This window comes from Catharus ustulatus, chromosome 4 (assembly GCF_009819885.2).
Source record: "Catharus ustulatus isolate bCatUst1 chromosome 4, bCatUst1.pri.v2, whole genome shotgun sequence".
Taxonomy (NCBI): domain Eukaryota; kingdom Metazoa; phylum Chordata; class Aves; order Passeriformes; family Turdidae; genus Catharus; species Catharus ustulatus.
The window spans coordinates 46957220-46976702 of NC_046224.1; the positions used below are offsets into that span (position 1 = coordinate 46957220).

The 19483-nt window shown below is 37.4% G+C and overlaps 1 protein-coding gene across 1 annotated transcript in view; it reads right to left on the reverse strand.

Annotated features, from left to right (window-relative positions):
* NAV3 (neuron navigator 3) overlaps positions 1-19483 on the reverse strand; it is a 517660-nt gene that overhangs the window by 381858 nt on the left and 116319 nt on the right. Inside the window, exon 2 of the mRNA XM_033057346.2 lies at positions 4609-5013. Within this exon, the coding sequence (XP_032913237.1) occupies positions 4609-4680 (72 nt within the window). The 5' untranslated portion in view covers positions 4681-5013. The remainder of the gene's footprint in view (positions 1-4608; positions 5014-19483) is intronic.

Here is a 19483-nt window from a genome sequence, read left to right on the forward strand (position 1 = left end):
AAAACAGTGGATGGATGACTGCAGATTGAGTCATAAAAATGAAAACTGAGGTGTGAAAATGGGAAGCACAGACACAGCAGTAGTGGAGTGTTCATGAGAACAAATTATGCTTCTGGCCCAACTGCCTCATGAGGACAACATCTGATTTTCCTGAAATGCTGTCCTGTGCACTGAATATTGACTAGGACAAAGGAGACAGGGGATGGTGGAACAGTGTGATGCACATGCTGATTATTCCTATTATATCTGTCCCTTCTAAACCTTCTCTCTTGATTTGTTGTTTTAAAGAATTGCATATCAAGACTGCCTGATGCTTTCCACAGTAAACTATTATTTTACCCTATCAAGCAAAACCTGACTGATTATTGGACTTTTAATTAATCTCCAAATGGCTACCAGGGAGATCAGCAAAACATCTAACACTAGACAAGGTTTGCTTGCTATTGCTGCTAATTAGTTATATTTAATTATTGTCCAGTAATAGAGCCTTAGTGTCTATTTGAAAGTCCCTCTGGGTACAGTGGCTCACCTGCCTACCAAAAGAAAGACAAGAAATTAATGTCATTTGTTCTGAAAACAACAGAGATTCTTATACTTTCTCATTTTTAGCTTCAAAGCATATATTTGGGAAGGAGATGGTGCAGTGCTAAAAACTATCTTCTATTTTCATTTGGTTTGGCTCTGCCTCTAAACAGAACAACCAAGGTCTTTTGTCAAGAGAGTTTAAAGGAAATTACATGAAAAACTGTCCCTGTGACCATGCAGAATTCCAGGATATGGACAAGATGTGTAGAAGTGCAAAGTCTCCTATTTTGGAAACAAGGAATTCTGCAAGAATATAATTCCTGTATTCTGCATAATGGATTTCAAACCCAGGCACACATCTTTTGGTGTGAGTCAGGATAGGAACTCAGAGGGCTTGTCTGAAACACCCTAGACATTGTGGAGCAGAAAGCAGTAAATTAGTTGGCAGACAAAGCAGATATGACAAACCTTTAAGGCACAGAGTATTTTTGTTATTGGGAAACATGCTGTACATTCCTGTATTTCTGAAGCAATTTTAGAGATTTACACAAGATGAAGTACAAAAATGATACTTGAGGGTACAACAGCCTGTGTTATTTACTTGTGTGTTGCCTCACAGACATCTGCACACCCACAGTGAACCACAGCCAGGCTCCCACCCCCAGGTTCCAGACTTTAGCAGGGCCACAGCAGCAGCATCATTCTAAGGCTTGGCTTTGCCTGCCTGCAGCAAGCAGGTGTTTTTTGAAGATACACTGTCACCTGGATAGTCTGTCAAAGAAATGGCCACAATGGGACCTTTGTGTAAGGAAAACATTAAAATTAAATGACTGGAGTAGCTGGGAAATTTTAAATATGTGTTTTGCAGATTGGCTAGCATAAACCATGTATGTGGCAGTAGATTACAAATTGCAATGTTGATTTTGAAAACAGAAGAACCCTTCTGAACGATGAAATAGAGATAGATAAGATATCCCTTTTCAGGTTTTAAAATAGTAATTTTAAACAAGTTGCCTAGAGAAATCTGTTATTCAATAGGCTAGGTTGTGGCTCTCTCTGCCATGTGCTAAAATCATGAACTTGCACACCATACTGTAAACACCAATATATGGACCTGCTATTCATTGACATTTCTGTCCTAAAGCCTTGAGTTTTATCATACTGATTTAATAAGGAATTACAGTACACTGCGGAAAGGGCAAACAGACACAGAAGCACAGCATTTAACCTGAAATATCTACATGGATGAAGCTGTATGGCTGGCACATCAAGCCTGGAGGAAGGAAAGGTTTCTTTTAGACAGAGTTACCATGGACACATGGTCCTTGGTAGATAGAAATGATGGGCAGCCCAGAACTACCTGCTCCAGCTCATTCCCAGTTTCCTGAGGCTTTGCATCCAGACAGAAAAATTTGTTTACTGTAAGAGGTCACATTAATTAATTAATTACAATGATCTTTTTAAAACCTTTTTCCTCTTTGCATTATTAGCCTGCCTCCCTAATTTCCCCAACACTGCAGCCACAAAAATCAGACTACTGCTTCCACATGGCTACCAAAAGCTCTAACTTCATGACTAAGCTTCATCTTTTACTGTGAGCATCAGTCCAGTGACACATGACAGTCCCACAAATATAAGCAAGCTATTGCCAAAAATCAAAAATGCCAGTGCAACTTGCAGCTACAGGAAGAATAAGGAAATTGACAGCCACAAGAAATGTATGCACCTATTTAAAATGCAAGTGATAGTGTTTAATGGGTTTTGTGATAAGAAGTATATTTGAGTGTCATACATACTAACAATATGAAAAATTATTTAAATATAGTTGTTCAAGCCCAAATATAGACCACAGAGAAACAACCTTATGCAATAATGTATATAGCATAGCTATGAAATTATTAGAAAAGTTACATCCCAAGGCACAGTTTGCATTTTTAAAGCTACTTGAAAAGTCTTATATGGAGTTTTTTTTCTCAATTTGGCTTTTTTCCTAAATAGCTCATGCAGAAAACAGTAACAATATATTTTGCAGCAACATAACAGTTGAGTCTTTTCAGAATACAATATTTTTTATTTATTGAAAGGACGTAAGATATCCAAGAAGTTCAGCTTTACTCTTGCCTAGTCTGACCCGGGTAGTATGCAACTAAGCCATCCATGTCAGCCAGTAAGTCAACCAATATTTCCTAAAGTGGTAAAATGCAAAATTATGTAAAAATTTTATTTAGAGACAATGCAGCAAAAAGTGATAGCCAAATTACTACTACTACTTATGTTTCACCACCACCTAGAAAAGCTTCCTTTTTAAAAATATTAGCCTTCAATAATGATATCAGCATATCAGTGATATTCAATTGCTAGTAAAGATCCCTGAATTGAATTAAAACTAAAAAGATTTCTGTTTATTACCATCACATTCACTTCTTGAATACCAACCACAGCACAAAAGCAGAGCCTGTTATCAACTGCAAAACCTTTGGTGGTCACTGGATGGTTCTACAGATGGATAAAATATCTACAGACTGGCTCAAAGAAAAGATTTGACCTTAGGTACAACAGATCTTCTTTGAAAATAACCTTCTCCTCCTAAGCAATCCAAAGTGCTAGTGTCTAAGAGTGTATTTTCAGGTATTGGACATGAAGGGAAAAAAAATCTTTTGAAATAAGAGGGGGTTTGGAAGAAAAGGGGACTTGAGTATACTGAGTTCCAGGTCACAAAATAATGCTTCAGAACACAGTTCACAAGATGGTGAAATTAATGCTTCTCAGCTTTTCTTTTGTGCCACAGAAGGGTGGGAATTATGAAGTGGAGAAAGTACCATGTTGTAAACTAATTGTCTTTTCTCATATACCTCTCTCTCTCTTCTCCATTACATAAAAAATGCTCAAAGACTGAATATGTTTTCTGTAATAATTTCATCATTTGTGTTATAGTATATTTCCTCTGATTCTCTGCACTTTGGAGGGTTATTGGTTATGACTGAATGATTTAGATTAACACATACAAATCTCAGAGACACTAAAACCAATATTTGATTTTATAGGACTTAAAATTGTTTTGTTTCCATAAACTACACCAGTTTCTACTTTTTCCCCAAATAAGATCAAAATTATTTAAAACATTATACAAACTCATTAGAAAAGACATTAGAAACTTTAGAAACACACACAGAAAAAAATAGACCTAAGTCAGAAGCAGAAGAATATATTATAAGTCTGTGCAATAATGAAGCATATAACCTGCACTTCAATACATTATTTTGGAAAGTCCCACTGAACCTATGCAATAACTCAAAGAGGCTAGTGAATCTCACTTCAAGGCACTGTATGAAGCACACCACAGCCTCAGATGCTACATCAGAACATATTCTCTCTGCTGGCTGCCAGTCAATGCAGGTCTTATCTTAGAACACAGGCAAAAAGAAAATTAGAGTGTTTTGGACTTTTTATAAACTAGAGATTGAGAAAATCCACAAAACAAAGCAAGTAAAAAGCTCTTTTCATGGAAAATCCATTAATGTAGTACAAAAATACCAATAAAGAATGGATCCTTCTATTATGCCCAAAAAGCTTAAGACATCAAATTGAGGTTTATGAAATAAGCATTAGACAAATTTCTAGACCATAATATGAGTAAGTAAAGGACATGAACTTGGAAGATGAGATTTTTAGGAGAGTCTGTCACCAAAGTGGGATTTGTGAAAGAATTTCCCATACTGTAGAATCGTGAATTTATATGCTGAAACTACCTTAGATATAGAAGGATTAAAATTGAGCAATACATTATCCAGGACTATGTGCAGGACAGAATGAGAAGTAGTCACATTAAAAAAACCCATCCACAGTAAAAAACAAAGATCTCACCCTGTCTCAGGCTGATGTCAGGTTTTTGCTTCAGATCAGCAAGTACAGGTTTGACAGACAGTTTGCTAGACAAATTCAGGGAGTTTTCTGTACTATAATATTGTGTGAGTTTAGCAGGCTATTTTACTCTCAAAAGCACATTCATTTCCAGTTTACTGAAAATCATCGAAGAGTTTGCAAGTCATTCAAATATAATTAAGTAATTAAAAATAGTCTTACCTTCTTTTGATCTTCTAGTTTGTGACTTACTGGATTCCTTCCATGTTTGTTCATCTCTGAAGATAAATCCATCACATTCACTCCTTGTCCTTCAAAATGAAATCGGTTCAGCAACGCAGCAAACTAATCCACAAAACAGGGGCTACAAACACAGAAACATGGTGCTTTTTTCCATCACACACCATCTCTGAACATCAATGACTTGGAGAAATGACTAAGAAATGCATTGATTGAGCTGGGGAAAACTTTGCAGTTCACTCTTGAGGCTTTCCAAATCACCATAGCGTTTTTAGAAGCTGATGCTTAAGAAGAGAAATATTCATCGACCAGTTTTAACTCCAACTGTTATCTGTATCTTTCTTCACAGGTTTCCATTTTACAGGAGGTTACATCCTGACTGTGGACCTATTGAGACAAAAAAAAAAAAAATCAAGATTGATTTACAGTTTTCTGTCACTCTTTATTATCTGTCTTCGTTAGGTGTATGTGTGGATTTTGGGTGGTTTTTGTCTTGGAGGTTTAGGTTTGGGATTTTTTCTTTTTTTGGTTGTTGTTTTTGGCTTGGTTTTTGGCTTTTGTTTTTTTGTTTTGTTGCATTTTTGTTTGTTTGTTTTTGATAAGTGGCACTGGAGATGCATTTAGTACTTGGCAGGGTAAAGTAATATATGACCCCTTTCATCCCTCTCTCCATCCCTGGGCCACACAGAGTATTCATTGCGAACAGCTAGTGAACTCCAGCTACCAATGTAAAGGAAAAGTTATATGAAATAGAATAGCAAGAACTATTTGGCTAAAATACTAAAAACACTAAATTAAAAATGGACCAAAAAATCCTTCATAAAATGACAAGTCCAGCCTGTAAGCTTTCTTATTGTGATCCAGTTACAAGTAGGAGAAAGGCACAAGGGTGAGATAATGAGATAACATCAAGAGATCAATATTGATACAAAGAAGCACTGAGAACAAAGAACCATTAAGATAAAATTTCTTCCCCAGATTAGAGAGTGTTCCAACAAGAAACAAAATTGTAGTTACTCTCAACACAATAGTGTGAGGCACCTATTCTTATCCATATTTATCTTCATATACAATTGAACACGATAGCAATAAAGGATTAATCAAGCAATAAGAACAAGTCCTTCACAAAAATAACTAGAAACAAACAGAAGATGCATTTGCCTTGGGAAATCACAGGAATACAAACAATTGTGCACTAAGCTATTATATGAGAGAACACATACCCAGATAGCTTGTTAACCAAACACTACTTTAGCCTGCTATATCTTACCTTAGAATCAAATAAATTTTCCTTGCTATTCTAACTTTTGAGAATCACCTCCTTCTGCAAATAAACAATATATTACAAACACACTCACCAAGGGAAACTCAAATGCTTAGGGACCATTTTTCTGTTCATAATTTAGAGTATCCTAGAAAAGTCAGTGAAATAAAAAACAAGACTAAGGTGTTAACTGCCCATAAAATAGGAAGTAGTCATTAAAACTACGCTGTTAAAATCTTCCATAAATTTAGGATTTCATTGGCTTAATAAGCAGATCAGATTCAATAACCTTCCCAAGTACATGTAGCTTTTCTCACCCCATTTCCACAGAATCTGAAGCACACCAGGACAGAGACAGGTACCACTCTCTGGTGCAGCCTGTTCCCACCCCCACCTGTGATTTCCCCCATTTGACAGTTTCACAGATCCAGGGAAGGCACAAAACTGTAATGCCAGGATGCAGGAAGACGAAACATGAGATACTGCTGCAGGGATCAACATCTGGATTCATGCTCACAGCAGTTGTAAAGCCAAGGTAAGTCAAAACCAAGCTGTTAAAACCCAGCAGTTTCTCTGGTTCATTTCATGGTCAGACATGTGAATTATATTACTTCCCATGGCTGGCAATTATGCTATGCTAGGCAATTAAGCTATTCTGTGGAATTGCATGGTATTTTCAAGCCAAAGTTGGACAGAATGCAAATAATTTTGTTTGGACTGCCCTCATTACTTTTAACATGCAAAGCACAGGGTGGCAATTCTTACTCATTCCATTCAGCACATTGTTCCATGGTCTTCAGTCTTTTCAATATAAACAACTGTAATTAAATGCTCTTGTCTGGCAATTTTTTTTAAACAGTGGAACAAAATTTATTATTCACTATTTTACACTGATATGTAATGTGAACACAATCACAGAATAAAATATCCAGAGTCCTAGACAGCATGATGATCACACACACTAAATAATAGATTTTTAGTAGGCTACCTTGACATATAAAAGTCAAGGTGAGTTAGAGGTTAACAATTTCTAACAATTTACAGATACTTAGAGTAAAATAGTCTTCCAGATGCATTTAACACTGCAAACACAGGCCTAAATGAAGTGGAGCAAGCTATCCAAGCCAGGAACATCCTTAGACATTCTCACTAAACAACACGATGAGGGAAATACTATGTGGAAATATTTGTGATGGGGGTGGAGGAGGAGGTTAGTGACTTCCTCTTCTAGAGAATCTGTGGAAAGCATTCAGAGTGGTAAAACTTCTGGTTTAAGTACCTCAAATATTTGCCTGAATTCAAATGGCCTCAAGTTAGGTGAAATGTCTCTGAAATCACTTCTACTTCTCTGTGAGCTACAGGTTACTGATAAGTTACTGGGGAAAAACCTCAAAATATATTCTGAGAATTATCTAGAATTATTCCTTCTATGCTGCCCTTTTTACCAACACAGATAGTTCTTGAAAAGTTTACACAGACAGAATTTTCAGAAAGCAACCAGAATCCTCAAGCTCCCTGCAGGCCTCTTCCATGTACTAGTAGTAGCAGCAGTAGTAGCAGTAGTAGTAGTAGTAGTAATAATAATAGTATTTTCCTGTAAGTGGCACATTCACTAAATATTTGGTGGATGTTCACACAAATATCTTTATAGAGCCTGGATGTTGCAAATTAACCTGGTTGAGGAGAATGTTTGAAGGAGGTTGTGTTTTAAGCAACTACTGTTTTAGACAATTATAATGGTTCTACAAAATCTACAAAGAAAAAGTTGCTGTACAATCATAGCAAAAATTTAGATTTTTCTTCCCCAAGTTTCTTCCCACTGTAATTGGCCTTCAGATGTATTAAAACTCCATGACCACATGAGATTCATTCCAACAGCTATCTGGAAGGCTTCACATCAAAACTGCTCTGTGGTTGTTATCACTGGCAAGGGTGGGGATGAGGGCTACATTAGACACCCAACAGATTACTTTCTTTTACAAAATCCTCTTGTACCCATGTGGACATTCTCAATTTTTGACATACCGATAAAACCATAATACCATTAATACCATTATGAGACAGCTCCAGGTATAAAACTATGACTAATTCGCACTTTTCAAATTTTCTTGTTTGTGTACAGGGTAAGTCTGCTGAACTGCATCCTGGGTATTATCAGTGGCACTGATAATGGTTTATGTTTATAGAGTTATATTTTTATTAAATAATTTCTGTAAATTTAGATAGAGAAATTATTTTCTGGATATGCTGATAGGAAATGCCATGCAAATTTTAGAAGGATACAACAGCAATTTTCAGTACTAATATCTCATTAAAACGGAGCTTCTCGTTCATGTGTAGCTATACTAGATGTGGAATTTGGGGGCTGGGAAGGGAGAACAAACGAGACGATACCCATTTACCTGTTTCAAACACGACTGTGTGTATGCCAGGACCAAAATAAGTGCCATCTGTAAATCTCAGTGTACAGCTAAAGCAAATCCCGGATACAAAACAGCCTTTCTTCTTGCCCATCAGTGTTCCCAGGGATGGCAGCATGGCTGAGAGAAATGGTGGGAGAATATCAAGACACTATAACTCCTTGGACATTGCAATGGGGCACATCTTGTGCAAGGCGTGCTCTGCCACACTTGTCCTTGGGTCAATAAGGCTCACTACTAGCATTCTGCAAAATTATTCAGTCTCGCATAGAAGATAGGCAGGTCAGGAATATCAGGGGTATAACTTCCATGCTTGATATAATCCTATGAATCTTCTAGGTGATGTGGCAGACCAGTACGGCTCTACTAACTTACCCATAGCAAGAGCTTCACAATGGTCTCAAAAAACCTCCAACCATGAAAGCTTCTTATCTTTCTTTGTAGTCTTTTCTGACAAGGAGAAAGCATTAAGGCTCTCCATATGGGTCTAACTTCAAACATTATGTTCAGACACACAAAGAGTTATCAGAAAAAGAAGATGATGTTGACTCTTGGAGGATTTCAGAGCAATTTTCAGGGAACATTGCTTTTAGCCAGCATTCAGAAAAAGAAGTGAGTATCTGTTCTCTGCACAAACATATGATAGAAGTGCCATAGAAAGGCTTGTCTGCACCAGATAAAAGCAGTGAGAAAGCAGCTGGTGAGCCAAAAACATATCTCTAAGCACTGAGGCTTGCCTACAGAATTGTTTATTCTGATACAAAATTAATTCTGCTGCAAAAACATGCCTGATTCACGGCAATACAAGAAGCTGTGGTGTTTGCAGCTCTTTCTAATCAATGTAATGGTTTTTACTTAGATAAAAAGTGATCCCATAAGGACAAGTCTAGAGATTCCTTTATTAAGTGCATGTGTGGCTGAAACATTTTGTATTGTTTCTGTAAGTGGGGTCACCTTATCCTGTGCATTTCTTCATAGGGCAAAACTCTTCAGTACAGAATGCTATGTGGAGCCACCACGTTATAAGTGAGGATACAATTACAATTGTTTGCATTGTTCCTGGCTCTAGTCAATGCATATTAAAACATGTATTTTCAGATTTGTATGGATTAAAGGAAAAGATAAAGGACGATCTAATATTCAAATCCTTGCAATGTTTTTCTGCTAAACAGGATGCCAATTGCCTCAAAATCATCAAACTGAATGCGCAAGTTAACACTGGAGCACATAATTAATTATAAAAAATAAATTAAAATCTAAAAATAAATTTAAACTAATATGTATATATATATACACACATACATATTTGAGACTGTTCTGTTCCCAGAAACCATTGTTATAAATGGTACAGCAACTCAATTTTTTTTTTATTTTCTCAAATCCTTTTTATCTTACGTAGCAACCTCCATCAAGCAGGCTGAACTCTCTATGCAGAATTTAGAGCTGCTATTACATGACCATTTTATTTCAGGCTTGGAACGACTACCAAACGGGAATGCCTTCCCCCTCCCATCATCCAATTCTTTCGCCACTGAGCATCAGAGATAAAGAAGCATAAGAAAGGGAATACAAAGACTATTTTTAAGAGATAGTCCATTGTAGCCTTTTATTATGATGTCTCCTACAGATTTGTTGCGAGGGGTGACAGTTTTGTTGCACGCACAGTACTCTGTGCCAAGACATGAGACCGAAATGATATTTGGTTATCTTACCCAGTACTGCCCTGCTACATATGCAATCTCTAAAAAGATTCATGAAGTGTCTACATTTCACTGTGCCTTACAGCACTTCTGCAGACATGCTGCAAAGGACAAATTCCATCTTATATCAATTCCACCTCTAGTTTCAGTGGAATATTTCTCTATTTCTGTCCAAATTTGTTTTGAATGTTCCTCTATACTACTGAAATAGATGAAAACAGTATGGTGCAGCTTTTACATTTCTAATGTTTGGAAATAAATAGAAAGAATGAATATTCCTTTTTTACATGCTAAATACTCTGCAATGTCCGTATTATTATAACTCTGGATGTATAACAAAAGAGCTACTTTAAAAAAGAAGATAGGTAAACATTCTCCAAAACCTACCAAAAACCTGGATAGGATATGAGAAGTAAAGACAACACTGAGGTGGAAGTGAAGAGGAACACAGAAAGCATATTCTCATATTTTCTAGGTATGCAATAGAAAGAGTAAGCAAGAAAATACAATTCAATCAAACAATGCAAGTACACCTATATGGATCTTAAATTGCTCTGACCCATTAACCAAAGCAGTCTCTTTATGCAAGAAAACTATTTATGAGGCTCATGAGAAAGACAAAGGCTAATCAAAAATAGCAGAGAGCTCACATACCTTTGAAATTTTGTTTCCTAGGGAGCTATTAAGCCTTCATTTCTCTTGCTTTTAAGTTTTGATTGGCATGCTGAAAAAAGATGCAGCTGACCTGTGTCTGTGCAGTGGCTGATCTTTTGGGAGTCTTAATCATTTACAGCTATTGCTCTAATCAGGTTGCCAAGACATAAAAAAATCCCAGAAAAATTACTAAACACTTTTTTTGGTGCACTTTAAATAATTTTCAGGAAGAAAAAGGCCCTGGGCTTTGGGAAATATGTAGATATATGGCAGGTCTATGGAGGCTAGTATATCTGGTATATTGCAATACCCCATGTATGTTAAAACCTTGCTACCATCCATGAATGGAATGCAGCCCAAGGGGAGGTGTTTTCTTTCTGGTTCATAGGCTGTGAATATGAAAAACAGGAGCACACAAAGTTTGACATATGTTGCTATTTTGAGCAATTTACATATTCAAAGACAAAAAGAGCCTACTGAAGCTAGTCTTGCATGAAACACTTAAATCCACCTCCTCTACTTTACAGGAAATAAAAACTTATACTCCCCAACTTGATAAATCTAATTTCTTGAAACTTAAGAATACAATTAAATTACACAGCCTCTCTTGATCTGTCCAGACTTGCTAGAGAACTCATTTGGATAAAAGATTGAGCTGCATTTTCAGAACATTTTTACCTCAATGCCTGCTCCAAGAGATAAAGCAAAAAATCTTACCTATGCTCACAGACAATTTCACAGTTGCTTCAAAAGCTGCCAATTAATTCTTTCAGTATTTGTTTAGTGGCAGCTTTTTCTGGTGAACCCCATGCTCATCACAAGAAATTGCATATAGGCACTGATCAAACATTGCAAACAGTGCTCTGCTACCTCAGTATTCAGTCCATGTCCAGACCAGTCTTCTGCAATTAAATCAATTGATTCAAGCAAATATGTGGCTGAAACAACACCTCCTAGAGACTGCAGAGCAGAGAGATTACTGACTAAATGAGACTGCTGATTGGAGTAGGGGAAAGAGGTAAAGGGTGGGGGGGAAGGGGATGCAAAAGGATGATACATATTTTTTGTAGAAAGAGGCAAGTGACAAAAAATATTTCAAAAATTTGAAGACAAAAAGCATCAGTAGATAGTGCTGTCTTAATCGTGAAGCAAAAAGATGACCTTTGATGGTAGAAGTCTGTCCTCACAATCACTGCATCACAACCTAGTTTAAATTTGGGCTGGGAAAGACCCTCTGGGTAAATTGCTTCCTGGTCTGCCAGTGCAGAATTCATTACTACATTGTATTTTCTAATGCTCTATTCTTGTATTACTCTAAATTCCCAAGTGACACAGCTCACAGTGCTTCCTACACGAGAATGTTAAACAGCCCAATAGAAAAGAATCCTCTAAAAAGTTTCTCAAAAGTTGGGTATATTGACTTTAAATTTAAGCCGAATTTTACATTCTTCAAGCAAATTGTATCAATATTTAAAATTGCTCACTCCATGTATTTTATATACTGATTGCAACAATTTGGAACACATAAAAAAATCTTTTATTAATATGAGTATCTTTGATTTTTTACTTTTCTTAGGTCTCAGTCCATTCAAGTGAAACTCAAACAGACCTTGAGAGTACCACATACACAACTGCATTTTAAGATGTCAAAGCACTATATCAGTTGTTCCCAAGAATCTCTAAGCATATGTTAAAAGAACTTTAGCTAACAATAACATGGACTGGAAATACCTTGACAGTCCTAAGTTTTACTGAAAATGTAGAACAAAAAAAGTTTTGAGGTAACATGAAGGAAATCATTATTATGGATAGTATAAGGTCTTTGTGTCTACCTAGAGCACATGCTCACTCATGAGTGCCTAAACTATGTCTTTTGACAGTAAGATATTTAAAGAATAATGTCACACTATACTTGTAAAGAGATATGTATCACTAGGTACACCAAATTACCCCGTGTCTGTGAGACAATCTTAACTGGGATTCATCTGAACAAACACTGTTGCAGAAGTCTAAAATCATGGTTTAGTGGTCTCTCTGTAGTTTGAGAAAATAAATAAGTATTTTTAGAATAGAATTCTTCTCATCCAAACTAACAGAGATGAATCATGACCAAGAGGAATCATTATCTAAGTGGCTTTGGAATGCACAGAATTTTGCTATATGTATGAAATCAGATGAAAGAAATCTTCTGCTTCGAACCACACGTCTTAAGAGACAGAATACGTGAGACTTATGCATTCAAATGTTAGGAAGCTACTATAAAAAAAACCAAAAAAACCAAAACAAACAAGCAAACAAACAAAATATATACCATCAAAAACCAAAGAAAGTCGAAACATGCCAACACATCTGATCAGGTCCTACTGGAATAAACCCATACAAGTAATCTACCAGCTATCAGTTTATTCAAAGTGGATGATACAGGAACAACAGATTTTTCTGGTTTGTCACAGATGAAAATGCTGGCTGCCACAATAACTGAGCTACTCTAGCAGAAACAAATCTTCTCCTTTCACAAAAAGCTGCCTACAAGAATTGCTTCACTGAGAGCTATACCTCTTCTTTCGTAAAAGTTTAATGTTGACTTGGCAGATAGTTTTTTCAATAGTATCACAAATACTTACTGGTTTATTTTAAGTACAAAAGGCACAAACACACCTCAAGTACTTAAAACTTCTTTCTGTTTTTCATTTATGTTAAATAAAATGTATTCCATAGCTACTCAAATCAACAATAAACCTCGTTGTTGTGGTTTAAGAATGATACTTTCCAATTTAGTCCTGCTAAAACCACTCCGCACTTGTTTCCCTCTTCCCCTGTAAGTGGGAGCACAAAAGGCATAGATCATGGGTTGAGATAAGAGCCATTTACTATAAAGAGCAAGATAAGAAAATGAACAGTAACAGCAACAGTATTAATAGGAAAAGGTGTAAGACAAAGAAAGGATTTACAAAGAAATCCTGCAACAGTAGGCAGCAATCAAATACCAATCAGTTCTTCCCACATTATCTCTCATTGGAAGGAACATCCTCAAAAGCAACCACAAGACCCTTTTCTCAACCCCAGGAAATGACTGTGAGATAATACAGAAAAACCTCCTCAGCCACTGCAGAATATTAACTCTGTCGTGGCCAAAAGTAAGACACTTGTGAAGACGTAAAGTCGGCCTTTCCCATTGTCTTTTAAACCTTTGAAACTGCTTTTAGAGGTTTTTTTGCCTCTTAATATGCAGAACATTTGACACAGTCTTTTCTTAGCAGACATAGCTTGACCTATTTCTGTAATATAGCACTGATGATCTCCTTATTGCATCATACAAGTTAGTTGCCCTTAAAAAATAACAATAACTGGGACAATCTTTTGACTCCTTCCTGTGTAAATACCATTCCTTAGACCTGAGTAACATAGATCCCTGACCTAGCTACAAGTTCCCTCCTCACCCATATCCTGGGCTAATATTTAGAGATTCTGTGATTCTTTGTCACAGTGAGATTAAAGAAATTTAAATCAAAGACATAGTTTGCAACATTTTATAATAACATTTGTAGTATCTTCTACTGTTTACTACTAATTACATTGTCTGTAGCACCTTAGATTTTATTTCTCATAGCTAAGCAATTTTAAATATCATATAATACTGCAAACTTTCCTCAGATCCTAAAAGCTAAATTGTAACAGTGAATTTCTGGTTGTTAATCCACCTTCATCCAAGTTAACTACAGGATCTCTGCTGTGATTTTAAGACCAGCTGAAAATTGAGCATGGCACAGCTGTTTGCTCAAACTCTCTATTTGCCTCCCTCCCACCCTGATGGAATGGGGTGGAAAAGCAATCTAAAACTTTTATGTTGAGATCAGAACAGATTACTAGTTAAAATTGATGGTAACACTGATCCACAGCTCAGACAAGGTGAGCTACCAGAGGTTCTATTCCTCTTTTTAAACAAACACATATTCCAGCCCTTCAAAAAGTGCCAAAAAATTAACTCTGTTTGAAACGTGCAATAATTAAAAAAAAAATGCTAATTATCAATGTAAACAATTCTTATTTTCTCTGCTGAGACAGCTGTCTTGTAATTTGCCCTCCCAATTATTAAAATGTGATTCATGTCACAAAAACACTGCTGAATTAGACCACAAATGTGCACTGCTTGCACTGCTGTATTTGCATCTAAATATTGTCAGTCTCCCAGACACCCTTGGTAGTGAACACACAGAATATGTATCATTCAAGATAAAGAAATGCAAAGGTCAGAGATCATCCACAATGACAAAATAAGCACAATTGTTTCATGTGGTAAAACATGTATAGACTTGCAAACAGTATGTAGCTGGATAATATCTGCATCTCATATGTATAATAATCCAGCTTTACCATTAGCCTTACATAATCAGAAATCAGGCATATAAAAAACTCAGAGAGAAATTTAGTGGTTTTTTAAGAAAATCTGGTTTCTGAAATTCAAAACTCAAATTTAATTATTTTGTTCACCAGATACTCAAACTGACAAAAAAGACTGAAAATACATTCTGTAGAATGCATTATGCACTCAACCTCAAAAAAAGTATCTATCTGAAGAACTGTCTGTAATTAATTGCACCATATATTTGTGTACAAATATTAAAAGATTTCACCCTAAAAAGATGTCCCAGTCCTATTAATTTTTGACAGCCAATAACATTTCAGACATTTCAGAGTAAAAGTGTAATCCTCAACATATTACTGTAACTAAAAATATAGCCAATATACACAGAATATTATTTTTGTGCAGAAAAATACTCCATGCTTTTTTCACACACTCAGTGTAAATTTACACACAAATTCAGTGACTGCTATTAAATAGCATGCACACAAATTTCAGATAGTTACGAAATCTTAGTATTTGCATTGTACTTCAATTATTTTCCCATAATGAGACCCAACTTCTCTTTTAGTAGTTTAGATGAACCAGTCTAAACAGCCTCAACCAAAATAAAGCTTTTTACAGTTATTACTGGATAATACTAACAACCACACGAAATACTGGTACATTATTGATTTGTTTTTAAAAATAGAGCACTGTTTCCCAAATCCCACAAATTTATACAAAGCAATGTGACATGAATTATATCTGAACGATAAATGCTTATACGTACCAGGTAACGCAGTAAAAACGTGAAATTTTTCATCATATCACTGTGTGATTCTGTATGAGAATATTTTGGATGTTCATAAAGCTATGGGTCCAAATGGGATCCATCCCAGGGTGATGAGGGAGCTGGCAGATGAGCTTGGGAAGCCTCTCTCCATCATTTATCAGCAGTCCTGGCTCACTGGGGAGGTTCCAGGTGACTGGAAGCTGGCCAGTGTGATGCCCATTCACAAAAAGGGTGGGAAGGAGGATCCTGGTAATTATAGGCCAGCTAACCTGAGCTCAATACCCAGCATGGTAATGTAAAAATGTATATTGAGTGTCATCATGCAGCACTTACAGGATGACCAGGGTATCAGACCCAGCCAGCACGGGTTCAGGAGGGGAAGGTCGTGTTTGACCGACCTGGTCTCCTTTTATGACCAAGTGACCCGCCTGGTGGATGTGGGAAAGGCTGTGGATGCTGTGTACATGGATTTCAGCAAGGCCTTTGACACTGTCTCCCACAGCATTCCCTGGAAAAGCTGGTAGCCCATGTCTTGGACAGGAGCACTCTGTGCTGGGTTAAGAACTGGCTGGATGGACAGACCAGAGAGGGGTGGTGAATAATGCTGCATCCAGCTGGGGGTCAGTCACCAGTGGTGTCCCTCAGGGGTCTGTGCTGGGGTCAGTCCTGTTCAATATTTTATTGATGACATGGATGAGGGTATTGAGTCCTTCATCAGTAAATTTGCAGATGACACTAATCTGGGAGCATGTGTTGATCTGTTGGAAGGGAGGAGGGCTCTGCAGAGACCTGGAATGGTTGGATGGATGGGCAGAGTCCAATAGGATGAAGTTTAATAAGTCCAAGTGCCAAGTCCTGCATTTTGGCCACAACAACCCCCTGCAGTGTTAGAGTCTGAGGATGGTGTGGCTGGACAGTGCCCAGGCAGAAAGGGACCTGGGGGTGCTGGTACAGCCAACTGATCATGAGCCAGCAGTGTGCCCTGGTGGCCAAGAAGGCCTGTGTTAGGAATAATACAGGCATCCAGGCCCGTGTCAGGAACAGTGTGGCCAGCAGGAGCAGGGAGGTCATTCTTCCCCTGTACTCAGCACTGGTGAGGCCACACCTTGAGTGCTGTGTCCAGTTCTGGCTCCTCAGGTCAGGGAGGATGTGGAGACACTCAAGCACGTCCAGAGGATGCAACAAAGCTGGTGAGGGGCTGGGAACACAAACCCTGTGAGGAACAGCTGAGGGAGCTGGGCTTGTTCAGCCTGGAAAAAAGGAGACTCAGAGGTGACCTTATCACTCTCTACAGCTCCCTGAAAGGTGACTGTGGTCAGGTGGGTGTTGGTCTCTTTCTCCAGGTAGCACTGACAGAATGAGAGGACACAGCTTGAAGCTGAGGTCAGGGAAATATAGGTTGGGTATTAGGAAAAAGTCTTTTACAGAAAGAGTGATAAAATACTGGAATTATCTGCTGGGGGAGGTGGTAGAGTCACCATCCCTAGCTGGGTTTAAAAAAAGACTGGATGTGGCAGTCTCAGTGCCATGGTTTAGTTGAGATATTAGGGCATGTGTTGGATTCAATGATCTTGAATGACCTTCCAATCTACTGATTCTGTGAAAACACTGAATTATTATTATGTACTTACATTTTTCTACATTCTTGTTGTTCATAGATTTAACAAAAAATAAATAGCATCATATAATTAGAGGCTAGGACAGAAGAAAAGGCTCAGAAAACAATGTCTTTATCCAAGGAGTGGATCACATTGCAGTCATATAGAAATTTAATGCTCTTCAGGAAGCACAACGAACAGCCTTATCTCAGGACACCTCTGTTCTCCACACACATTGAGTGGTGACAGCTTGTCATCCTTACCAGAAACTGATACACAGAGGCTTGCCTGAGAGTGCTAAACCCTCAACATGTTAAACCCTGCTGTCATCAGAGACAAGCATTACCAAGCAGCCTACCAAGCTAGTTCAGATACTGCAGTCCAGACAAAGAGACCTTTCTGTATTTCTCAGTACCACAAATCGAGAACAACTCTGTTTAACTTGAGCCTATTGGTCTTTGCAAATCTGGCAGCCCACAGCCCAGTTCCCCATACCACTACATTGACAAGGCAAGTCTGGTCTTGGCAGGCAGCGGGGAGCTGCACAGGCAGTAAAGGCAGTCCCCTGGAGTGGAAGGAACACTGCTTTATCCTGACACATTAGGAGCAGTATCGATTGGCTGCAAGAATATTCTGCACAGACACCCTCTGATAGAAAATGGATCTCTAATATAGAAGCCTTGAGTACCAAAATAAAAGGGAAAGCTGTGAAACATTTGGGGTTGCAGAAGCATTTGACTAAGCTTTCTCCAAAACAACAGCAGAAAGAAAACCACTCTAACTCAGCAACTAAGCATTTAGACACACAACATTCCTAGATAATAGGAAGCAGAACACAGTCTTTTGCATAAGAATCATCGTGAAAATTCATGATCTGGTCATTCAGTGTAACTGAAGCAACCAGAAAGCTGAATGCTCTGTAAGGGTCTGAGATAGGGTTGGTAAGTAAGACTTGTAAGCAATGAAACATGTACTCAGCTATACTGTAAACAAATAATAACAAAAAAAAGCCTCAGCTAGCTTTCTGAGTTAGATATTTCTATGCATAACTTATCAGTAAGTTCAAATTGTTCTCTAGTATTTACAGTCTAGAGGAACTTCTTGCTCTGAAATCAGCAAGTTTTATTAGCACTCCACTGCAGTGCTGGACACGCACACCCTAAACATCAATACCTTCAACTGGAACAATTACACTCTGCTTTAAATATCTCTTAATTAATACATACAGAAAACATCACTGAGAGCAATATCAGGCTCTCTTTTATAGGGCCATAAAAATGGTTGGTTTTTCAAAATTTTTTTTTTAAATGTCATATTTAAAGGAATTTTAAAAATCTGATTAAGCTTGTAGGGTCTCTGTATTATGAACATACTTGTTTACCTTGAACATGCTACTAATTTGTAGGACAAAGGAACAATACCATGCATCCCCTCCCTTACCCCATTTTTATTCTTAACTCTTAATAAAATAAGTTGAAACAAATAAACATGGCCAATTTTCATGACTGACTCATAAAAATTGGGCTAGTAACAAAGACAGGTTATATGTGCAGTTTACAATAGATGTTAGCAGCATAAAAGTCAAAATGAAGAGACACATATTATAATTCATGACCTGAAATTGTTTTCATTAAGTTCTTATAGTAACCTTTCTCTGAATAATATTTTCAAAACTAAAATATAATCAAAACAATGCTGATGTTTTATAAGCAAACAGCTTTCTGGTCCAGCTCCTGCAGTCAAGCTAACAAGCATCTTAGCAACCATTCACACTCACAAGAACACAATTTTCTATCTCCACGTGAAATGGTGAAGGAATTAATGACAATGACCATGAGATTCACATTTCATCACCTTTTTTGTGAAGTCTCTTTCCTTTATATAAAAATTGCTATACTAGATAGATAAACCACTTAACACCATGTCCTTCATTAGCACGGAATGAAAAACAAAATGGAGAAGATAGTCTCCATCCTGTTCACAGCAGGCAATCACCCATAGTAAAACAAAGCTATGATTGCAAAAGCAGGAATGAAATGTCAGTTTTAGCAGAGCCAGGAGGCAGGCTGGGAGCTGGAAGCAA